The sequence below is a fragment of the Copadichromis virginalis genome, linkage group LG11, assembly GCF_057382275.1.
Source record: "Copadichromis virginalis isolate Kocher_CV1m ecotype Utaka linkage group LG11, C_Virginalis_male_GT1.1, whole genome shotgun sequence".
Lineage (NCBI taxonomy): Eukaryota > Metazoa > Chordata > Actinopteri > Cichliformes > Cichlidae > Copadichromis > Copadichromis virginalis.
In genome coordinates this window covers 6,585,053-6,595,725 of record NC_140628.1, presented here as the reverse complement: position 1 = coordinate 6,595,725, position 10,673 = coordinate 6,585,053, and the positions used below count along the sequence as shown (strand labels likewise).

General features: G+C 45.7%; 2 protein-coding genes and 1 long non-coding RNA gene across 3 annotated transcripts; all 3 read right to left on the bottom strand.

Moving 5' to 3' along the window:
• Positions 1 to 2,428: 2,428 nt before the first annotated feature.
• LOC146697980 (uncharacterized) lies at positions 2,429 to 9,808 on the bottom strand. The gene is made up of 2 exons (XR_014922961.1): positions 9,742 to 9,808; positions 2,429 to 4,097 (listed from the first exon to the last, which is right to left on the bottom strand). It is a non-coding gene; the product is annotated as an uncharacterized LOC146697980 (long non-coding RNA).
• Positions 5,608 to 6,519, bottom strand: LOC146697982 (uncharacterized). Its single transcript, XM_085472758.1, has one exon. The coding sequence runs from the start codon at positions 6,517 to 6,519 to the stop codon at positions 5,608 to 5,610; it is 912 nt and encodes a 303-aa protein (XP_085328884.1).
• Positions 6,568 to 9,748, bottom strand: LOC146697981 (uncharacterized). The gene has a single exon (XM_085472913.1). It carries the CDS (start codon positions 8,773 to 8,775, stop codon positions 6,568 to 6,570), a length of 2,208 nt encoding a protein of 735 aa, XP_085329039.1. The 5' UTR covers positions 8,776 to 9,748.
• Positions 9,809 to 10,673: the final 865 nt, after the last annotated feature.

Sequence of the window (10,673 nt, the reverse complement as noted above, 5' to 3'; positions counted from 1 at the left end):
TTTTGATAGAAGACTCAGACAAACATGTTTAGGGCTTTATCTTATAGAACTCAATATCCCCGTGCTGGGCAAACAGGTTTTGCAGCCGTTTGAGCTAAGATTTTAAAATTATTCACATAATGAAAACCTATACTTTGTTTCAGGCGAGTTTCCCATTCAAATGCATGTAACAGTGAGAAACGCATTGTCTTGGCGAAATAAAGCATTTTTGTACAACTTCATATTGAAGGATATAAAAAAAACAACAACAGCAATAGAATAATATTAAACACAAAGTGAACCCGTCTTCCTTCATTAAATAGGTTCTTTTAGATGTTAAGGAGGAATTGACTTAACCAGGCTGGCGGAGAATGAAGACAACCGGACACCTGCAGCAGATGGGGAATCAGTGAACTTTTATTGAGACAGAGACAACCTCTCAACACAGCTCACATCAGGAGATTCCTAATATTTGCTGTAAGGATGGGTATATATTCTCTAAAACTTACAGGAGGGGGTTGTGAGGAAAGTGCTGCATTAGCAGAAAAACAACTCCATAAAAGGAAATCGGCCTTGGGTGTTCTAGCCTCTTCGCTTGCAGATATCTTCCACCTGCAGGATGAGGCGATCGCTTCTTATCGCTCTCAAGGCCAAAGTCGTGAGCACACATTTTTATTGCACAGTTGCACAGTAACTTTAAAGCTGAACAATATTTAAAGCTGAATAATGTTTGATCAGATTATATTTTCTTCAAATCCCCCTTTTGACCCATCTTAAATGGGTCAACACACAAAAATAAGTAACATTCAAAGGAACACAGAGACGTGTCGAAGCCTGGCTCGAAAAACTCCTCGGGTCTTATCATTTGTCTTTATCTGTCATTGCAGATGAGGAGAAAAGAGTCCAGGCACCACCCTGCCCAGGGGTCGGCTGCAAGCAGTCTCGGTTCCCGATGAAAGCAGTAACAGCTGTCCTGCACAAAAGGATACAACGAGTCAGTGCAACCAGGGTAGTGACACAAAATTAACAGTTCCTGTAACTCAGCAACCAAAAAGCATAAGTAATGATAAAAATGTGGAGAGTGCAGAGTATACTATAATAATGAGAGATATAAACGTGAAAATGTGAAAGAATAAATCAACCGTAAAATAAACCCAGAACGGTAACTGCTAAGGACATTCAAAAGTGAATATGGTAAAACGTGAGGAAGGGGTGTGGAAAAAAAAACAATTTATATCCAGTGGTGGGAGTACACATTCGCTCAGGCTTAAGTCCGGAGACCCTGAGAACATCGCTTAACCCTCACAACCCGACCAGACACAGTTCAACCAGATATATCCTTCAAGAGGAAGTGGGTGAGGGAGACAATTAATAACAAGTCTAATACAAAACACCACAGAGAAACAACCATTCTAGAAGCATTTAAACAAGAGAAAGACGATAATGGTCGTCACCCTCACGATCAGAGTTTTCATCATCCGTTGGCGAGGAGGTGGGAAGTTGACTAGCCAATAAAGGCATCTGCCGGGCGAGATCCTTATCCTCAGGAGTGAGAGCTGTAACAATCAGTCTCTGGAAGAGGGATCGAATGCATGGAATACAACAGCAACCGCAGGTGACTAGGATAGCAACAAAAACTGAGATGGAAACTAGGATGGAAGCTACAAGGGCCTTATATTTGCCAAACATGTTAAGCCAAGAGTCCCACATGGCAGTATCAACGCCCGAGTGTTCCTTCATTTTAACAGTAAGAGCTGTGAGACCAGTAATAGCTTTAGTGAGGGAACCATCAGGAGCTGTGTTATTGGGGATATAGGTACAGCACTCCTGACCAAAAAGGCTGCAGACTCCGCCTCTTTCTGCGAGGAGAAAATCCGTTGCGACCCTGTTTTGGAAAGCCATTAAGGAAGTGGCAGATAACTGTGCATGCACAGCTTCAAAACCATCTCGAGTGTAATTAGCCAACAGTTGCATATTAAAGTGAATGTAGTTAATTCTGTCTACATTCGCATTTATTTCAACCATCCAAAGTATCGAGGCCCACCCTGCTTTAACCTGGTCTCGCAGTTTATATTCATCGGGGACCCCACGGGGTATACCTACAGCATCAATATAGGTTGGATTATGAGCTGAACCTGGGATTAGAGAACGTTTAGAGCGGCGTTCAGAGGAGGATGGGAGGCCAACTTCGTGTACTTCTATAGAGAGATCTACTGGAGTGACTAAAACAGGTAAAATAAGAGTTATGAGAGCGCAAAGACCTGACGCATCCCGAGGGAAACCATCATATAACTTGTTTTTGCCACACCACCACCACAAATCAGCCCTAGCCGTAGGTCGGAAGTTTGGTTTCATAACCGTCATCTCAGTGCACCAAGAAGAGTTCAAGCTACCTAGTTTTACTGCATTGCCAGTCAGGTTAATACAAGTGAAATTGTTCACAGCTACATCTGAAGAAAAGAAAGGTGGTTTATTAGAGACCGAGCGTTGAGTTTTAGGAAAGTGGTTTTCCAGATATGAGCAATGACCTCGTTTTGTATTGTTCATAAGATGCAGGAGGCATGCACTATTGACTGGCGCCGGTACAACTCTTAAAGTGGGGCGGGCTCCCATACATACTATGCAGTCGGAAGCCGTCTTGTCAGCAGCTTGTTCCGCTAGTAGTAACCAGTTGTTTGTTGCTCCAGAAATACCGGTTAGAATTTGGAAGAGGTCATCTTTAGACATTTTATTTGTGTCTACAATGCGTATTCGGCCGTTTCTCCCCCCGTTTGTATATGTCACCGGAGGGCCATTAAAGGTGGGGTTATCATCTTTAACTACAGAGCTTGGAACTGCACCAACGCTAGGGCATATTTCCATTTGCCAATACAGGGCGGTGCGATCAGTCCAAGGGGCAAGTATAAATTGTTGACAGGAGGTCAAGGTCAGATCCTTTAGGGTAAAAATTAAGCCTGAAAGATCCGGTTTTTTTGCTATTCTGAGCATATTTTGGTTTCTCCAGTGCAAAGCCTGACCCCTAGAGTGCTTGGACCAATCGAGGTCCGTTTCTGACACTAAACTGGACCACTTCCACTGATGCCAACCTCCCAGGGTTATATACCACACTGAGGAGGAGAGATGTACTGCAAGGTTAAAAAGATCCCCCCCTTGGTCTTTGGTGACGGGAGTGACTGGGAAGCTAGCGAAATCTATTTCAACTACCCAACTTTTATTGTTGGGGACACAGAGAGTAATCATTCTAGTCGTACTTGGGGTACAGGAGGTAACCGTGTCTCGTTTCTTTCTAACTGGATCGGGCGTGGGCAAAACTGGAGAGGAAGTGGTGGGCAAGACCCTAGGGGCTACATTTGTCAGATTGGGACTGTCAGAAGGGGGCGAAGCTTTTGAAATTGAAGGTGTCAGAAGTGTCGGGGGCCCTTCACAGATCAGGATTATGCCAATGGGAATGAGACCCAGGGCCAGGAAGCAAACAAAGACGCAACATCTTTGCCTGCCTGTCATTTCAGGGGGAAAGGGCCAAGACATGTTTACTTAGCTTGGGTGTCGTCTAATAGAGGATGATGGGGCACAGAAAGGTGGTCCAGTTCCCCCCACCTCGCCAAGGGCGTGTTCTAGGAGTTAAAGAGCAACAAAAAGTATCAGTGACACAACTTTAAATGAGCTTTCAGCGGTTAAAACTATTGCAATGTAAAATGTAAATCTTAAAAACTCAAGCCAATATAAAAGCAAAGTCATAAAAGATGTTAAAAATAAAGAAAATGTTTAGTTCAGTATGAAGAACACCCCCTTTTGTAACCAGCCGGCTTGTAGGTTGAGCTTTGGCTCCCTCAAGTGGTTGGTGATGCTGTTGCAGCTCCTTCTGACAGGTCCTTCTGCACCTCTCTCAAGGTTCTTCCTGGTTCGGTGGCAGCAGCGCACTGTGTGTAATGAAACCAGGTGTCACCTTTACCTTCGAGCCTGACAGCGTGGGAGGTCCGCTCTGTTATGCGGTAAGGGCCTGTCCAGCGAGGCTCAGCCCACTTTCTCTTTGTGACTTTCAGGAGGACGTAGTCCATTCCAGGTGTAGCCGCCTCTTTCAGCTCTTGCTGGTTTCTTTCAGCGACCTGTGAGGAATACTGGGCAACAAAACTGCGGAGCATGTTATAATATGTCCTCGGATCGAGGTCTGAATCAGCTTCATCCGACATTAACAGGCGAGAGGAGGGGCCAGGAAAAGGCCTGCCATGCTCCAACTCAAATGGAGTGTAGCCAGAGGTTTGATTTACTGAGCATCTTATGGACATTAATGCAAGAGGCAATGCCTTAACCCAATCTAATTTGGTCTGTGCACAGATTTTAGCCAATTTAGTTTTTAGAGTTTGATTCATCCTTTCCACTTTCCCCTGGGACTGGGGGTGGTAAACTGAGCCAAACTTATGTTTCAAACCTAATGCGGCTTCAACCCTCTGCAGATCGTGGTTCCTGAAATGTGAACCATTGTCCGACCTTATGACCTCGGGAAACCCATGCTGTGGTATATAATGATTAATCAGACACTTCACCACAGTTCTACTGTTTTCACTTGCTGTCGGCCAGGCTTCTGGCCAACCTGAAAATGCATCCACAGCCACCAGCAGGTACCTGTAACTACCTACTCTGTCCACCATGTCTGTGTAATCAATGATTATTTCTTTCCCTGGGCAAAGTGGGATGGGGAAGTACCCTGCTATTGGCTTGAAGGCGGGCTTGATTCCAAATTGGTTGCACTCCTTACAGGTTTTAACCATGTATTTTGTCATGTCTTTTAGATAAGGGTGCCACCAGCCAGCTAAGTTCCTCATCATTTGTGCAGGTCCCACATGCCCCACTCCATGTGCCTCTTCCATTGCTGTCTGTCTGACCCCTGGCGGTAGAATGGGCCTTCCATCTGGGCCACGCCAGACATCTGTGTTTGTGGCCCCCCTTGTTACCCATAATGATTTTTCCTGGGGGCTGGCTTTGTCCTGTAACTCTCTGATTGTGGCTAGGCCTAGTTGTATGGGTGGTCTTTCTGGAGGGGGTGTGGCTTCTGGGTCCATTACCATAATCAGGGAGGGTAAGTAACCAGCTGTCTGCTTAGCTACTAAGTCGGCCTGTTTGTTACCTAATGCCACTAAATCCAATCCGGCACTGTGTCCTTTGCATTTTACCACTGCCACCTTAACAGGTAACAACAGTGCTTCCGCTAATTCCCTCATTTCTATCTCATGTTTAATAGGCTTTCCGCTGGCTGTCAAAAAACCAGCTCTTAGCCACTGCTTGAGCTCCACATGCACTGCTCCCACAGCATAAGCTGAATCACTGTATATATTCACTTTCTGTCCCTTTCCCATCCTTAAGGCTTCAATCACCGCTCTCAGTTCAGCTCTCTGTGCAGACTGTTGTCCTGTCAACTGCTCTGCCTTCACTGTTTTCCATCTCATGTCTGTCTGTTCCACTATTGCCCATGCAGCCTTCAACATTCCACTTTCAGTTCTGAAACAACATCCATCTGTGAACCAATCTTTTTCTGCATCCATTAGAGGTTCTGCCTGCAAATCTGGCCTGATTTTCTCCTGTACCTGCACAACCTCTTCACACATATGTGGTTCCCCCGATCCCATGTGATCAGCCATGTGACCCGCTGACCACTCTATGTTGCAGTGTTGAGGAATTAAAGCAATCATTTAAAATTTGGTATGTGTTGGTAGATGGAGAAAACAAAACCTGTGGGAGTTTTGTAGGTGTCCAGTCAGTGGCCGCAAGGGAACGTTTAACCATTCCACCCAGCTCCTTAGCCTGGTGTCCAGGATGTAAGGCCAGTGACACATGGGGAGCTGCCTCATCAGACATCATGTACCACTGTAATTGATCTGTTGTAAAAGTAACCGCTGCTGCCACTCCCTCCGGTGCCGCAAAAATGCACGACATGTTCAGAGACCAAGCCCGCCCCTCACACTGCTCTTGGAACATGTGCTGGTACCAGGTGGTGTCATGCCTGTCATAAAACAGTGTAACATGAGGTGGGTCAGGGGGAGGGACATAAGGATGTAGAAGTGAGAGCCACGGCCGCCATTGCTGAAAAGCAGTACAAACTCCTGGTTCAGCAGGTGTTTCAACTTCCAATAATGCCCAGTAGATGTCAGCAGAGTCCGCCAAACAGGAGGAGGGTTGCAGCAGAAACTGACCACCTCCCTCCGGTCCATCAGAACAGGGAAGCACAACCCCAGTAGGGAGAGTCACAGTTAGGCCTTGTGAAGAGCAGAGTATTGTGGCTCCTAATTTAATCAACAAGTCTCTTCCCAGTAAATTCACAGGCGCCTGTTTTGAACAAACATAGCTGTGTAACAAAGTCTGATCTCCAACCGTTGTGGGGAGGGGCACGGTGTAAGGCAGAGTTTTAGGTTCCCCAGATATGCCCACCACTGTAATCACTGTGTCAGTAAGTCTTTCACGAGCAACATCCTTAATGGTGGAGTACGTAGCTCCAGTGTCCACTAAAAAGCTGCTTCTTCTTTTATCTACAGTTATGGACAGCATAGGGTCCGCCGTTGTCCCTTCACTGTCCTGGGCAGTCTGTGGGGTGTCCTATAGCTGGGGACCACCCTCGTAGTACTCCCACCCCATCACAGGCATCTGTGGGGCCGGGGGCACTTCAACTAAAGCACCACGAGGTCCACCTCTGTGGCCAGGATGCTGATAGGGCCCACCACGGGCTCCCCTGCCTCTTCCAGCAGCCGGGTTCAAAGGGCACGCTTTAGCCCAGTGTCCAGGTTGTCCACACCGGAAACAAACATACATCTGGGCTCCCCTACCACCTCCCATCTGACCCCTTCCCCTGAAACCACCTCTGTTTCCTCCAAATGGGGAACCTCTCTGCCCATAAGGGGCCGGGGAGTGATAAGCACCATACTGGGGGGGCTGTGGATCAGTTGGCCATGGGTTCGGATACAAATCAGGGGCAACTGGACCAGGAGGGGGAGCCGCAGCGGCCACAAGCTGCTTTTTAGGCTTGTCACCTTTTCCACCCAGGTCGTTTTTAGCTTTCTGCAGCTGAACCTTCAACAGTTGCAACTGTAAATCTTCGACGCTCTCCGCTTTATCATCAGACTTAATCTGCACTTTGTTAAGATTAAAAATCAAATGTTTCTTCCAGATTGCAAAGTCACAGTCCTGCAAATCAGGATTATCCTCCATTTTCTGGCTTACTGACTCCGGAATGCCCCTCAGCACCGCCCTTCTAAACCACATGCTCTGTGAACAAGTCCTACTGGGGTGATGACCTGTATGGTTCACCCAGTCTTCAACAGCCTGATTTAGATAATGGGTGGGATTTTGCTTTCCCTCCCATTTAAATTTCTGTAAGGTGCCTTGATTTTTGGGTGGGAATTGTTTGCGCAGGGCCGGTCCAATAAACCTCAATGCCTGCATTAGTGGCACCTCGTTCTCATGCATGGTAGTACCCGCATTTTGTTCCAGGTCCGCTGCCTGAGATCGGGATGTGCACCTAGTTATAATAGCTCTAAAATCTCCCAGTGCGAGGTCCTGTCCAGCTGTGTATTTATCCAAACCAGCCAACCAGGCATTCCCTCCCTCCATTATGTCAGGGAGTTTGTCCACTAGGGCCTGGACATCTCCGAATGAATAAGGTTGATACACTGGTCTACATTGCGCTTTAGTCTGGACCAGGGGAAACATGCCTGGAGGCTGAGGCACAGGGCCCTTAGATCTAGTCTGATATCCTAAACTGGGAGAGGTAGAGGGGGGTGTATTGTTAAGGTCACTGAGTTCATCATCAGTATCCTCAGTTTTTCCCCCGCCTGGTGGGGTAGCAGTGTCAGCAAAAACGTGGGCTAAACTCATCTGTGTTTCCGGATCCTGACGGCCCACCAAAGACATGTTAACTGTGACATTTGGTGAAGTGCCAGGCTCAGTTTGTGCAGTAGCGGTCAGATCTCCCTTAACAGCGACAGGAGTGCTGGCAAAGGGGTTGGACCGGGAAAGAGGGGCTGACGCAACACGATTATTCACCTGGACCACTGACCTATGTTCATTTAAGCAGCTGCGTAATGCTGCTTCTAGATCAGTTAATTGTTGTTCAGTGGGTTCCTGTCTGTTCATTCGAACCGCAAATGGTGCGCTCGCAAATGGGTCAGTTAGGCCCTCAGATCCGGTTCCAGAACAGTGGGACATAGAAGAGGGGGCTCTACTACTAGCTGAGGATGTCGCCGACAGAGAGGAGCTTCCTGGGCATAAATGCTTGGTATCTATGGGAGTTGGAGCTACGGGCGGTTCTTCTCCAATAGTCATTATTCCACCAGAGATATTAAGTACCGGATATATGCCTGCTGAGGGAGGAGTTGAGGCAGAATAGGGAGGTGGCTGAGACCTATTTTTCTTCATGTGTGGTTTTGCAGTTTCCCATAAACACACCCAGTGATTAAATTTAGCTTTGCGGCCTGCGTGCTTATCTGCTTCCTTTCTGTGTCTCACCCCGCTCATCACACCTGCACCTGCTGCTGCTGAGTTGGCTTCTTCCTCTTTCTCTTTTGCCTGCATAGCCTTATTCTGCCAAATTATTCCCCAATTACCACTACTCCCCTCGTTCTTTCCCTTTTCTTTCATTAACCTTTCAGCTGTTTTCCTCAATGACTCTTTCTGCTTTTTTGCTTCTTTAGGCTGGTGTGTGGAGTTGATGACTGTCTCAACACATGTTAATTGTTCTCCCAATGTGCTAAGAATAACACCGGGACCCCAACCATCATCATTAGTTTCTCGATCTAATTCTCCATCCATTTTACTGTCAATGGAGGAGTGTTCTTTTATTGATTTTAAAGGAGAATTTGGGCCAGCTGGGTTTCTGCCTCTGTTAGGCACTAACAGCTGGGGCGCTGCTTTAAAGGTGAGTCAGCACTGAAATATCCCTTCAGGTGTTACCAAGCTTCTACCAAACCGGAGTCTGGCGGGTAACCTTGCCTAGAGCTTCCTGATAGGGGTGCTAGTTGGTTGTCACCTTGTTCACACGTCTCATTCACACTTCATACATTACCTGCAGTCACTCATTACCCTCCTTATGTATGTAATAAATGTGTAAAAAAAAAAAAAAAATTCTATGTGTGGTGTATTATTTTAACCAAAAGAGGAACCTAGTTCCTTTAATTGTGTAATCTGTGAACAACGGAGAACAAACTGTCCTGCCCAGTGTTCCACAGCAAGCATTCAGCGTGTATTTATGTGTGTCCAATATCAAACAGAACATCAAAACATTTAAAACACTAAAATCATCGGGGTTTTAAGAAGAGATCCGTTTTCTCCTATTGATCAAAGGGACCCCTCCTTTGGACTCCAACCAGTACTTCTCCTTTTTAAGTTTTAGAGGATCTTTTCTAATAAAGTCCTCTGGGCCTTCCTAACCCTTCTGTAGTTTAGAGAATATTACTAAAAAATATTCTCAAGGCCTTTAACCTTTTAATTTGTTTAGAAAGGCGTTACTAATAAACCCTTTCAAGGTCCCAGACCTGCACTGAGGTATTTATCCGACACCGGAGAGCAACCCGTCGGCTGCAACCGTGGTCAGACCTCAGTTCACTCTTATCTTTATTCACTTATTCACTTATTTCTTATTCACTTATCTCTTATTCACTTGTCTGATTCTCAACAAGCCTTAAGTAAGCCAGACAATTTTGGTTATGAATTACTAGGAGTTTGGACACTAAGTATTTTTATAATGTTCAATATAGCAGAAATAAAAGGTCTGCTTACCTTGTTTTTGTGTGCACACAGCTTTTGTCCAAACTCCGTTCACTCAGACCACTGCCGATGTCCTCCCACCCGTTCCAGTTTGGCCTGGAGCGGATCCTGTTCCGTGACGCCAATTGAAGGATATAAAAAAAACAACAACAGCAATAGAATAATATTAAACACAAAGTGAACCCGTCTTCCTTCATTAAATAGGTTCTTTTAGATGTTAAGGAGGAATTGACTTAACCAGGCTGGCGGAGAATGAAGACAACCGGACACCTGCAGCAGATGGGGAATCAGTGAACTTTTATTGAGACAGAGACAACCTCTCAACACAGCTCACATCAGGAGATTCCTAATATTTGCTGTAAGGATGGGTATATATTCTCTAAAACTTACAGGAGGGGGTTGTGAGGAAAGTGCTGCATTAGCAGAAAAACAACTCCATAAAAGGAAATCGGCCTTGGGTGTTCTAGCCTCTTCGCTTGCAGATATCTTCCACCTGCAGGATGAGGCGATCGCTTCTTATCGCTCTCAAGGCCAAAGTCGTGAGCACACATTTTTATTGCACAGTTGCACAGTAACTTTAAAGCTGAACAATATTTAAAGCTGAATAATGTTTGATCAGATTATATTTTCTTCAATATAAATCGCTGTAACTTTTGATAGAAGACTCAAAAACACATGTTTAGGGCTTTATCTTATGGAACTCAATATCCCCGTGCTGGGCAAACAGGTTTTGCAGCCGTTTGAGCTAAGATTTTAAAATTATTCACATAATGAAAACCTACTTTGTCTCGGGCGAGTTTCCCATTCAAATGCATGTAACAGTGAGAAACACACTGTCTTGGCGAAAGAAAGCGTTTTTGAACAACTTCATATAAATCGCTGTAACTTTTGATAGAAGACTCAGACAAACATGTTTAGGGCTTTATCTTATGGAACTCAATATC

Bases quoted from the DNA above. Each gene is read 5' to 3' on its own strand.
- LOC146697982 (XM_085472758.1), bottom strand. From the start codon at position 6,519: ATGCTGTCCATAACTGTAGATAAAAGAAGAAGCAGCTTTTTAGTGGAC.
- LOC146697981 (XM_085472913.1), bottom strand. From the start codon at position 8,775: ATGGATGGAGAATTAGATCGAGAAACTAATGATGATGGTTGGGGTCCC.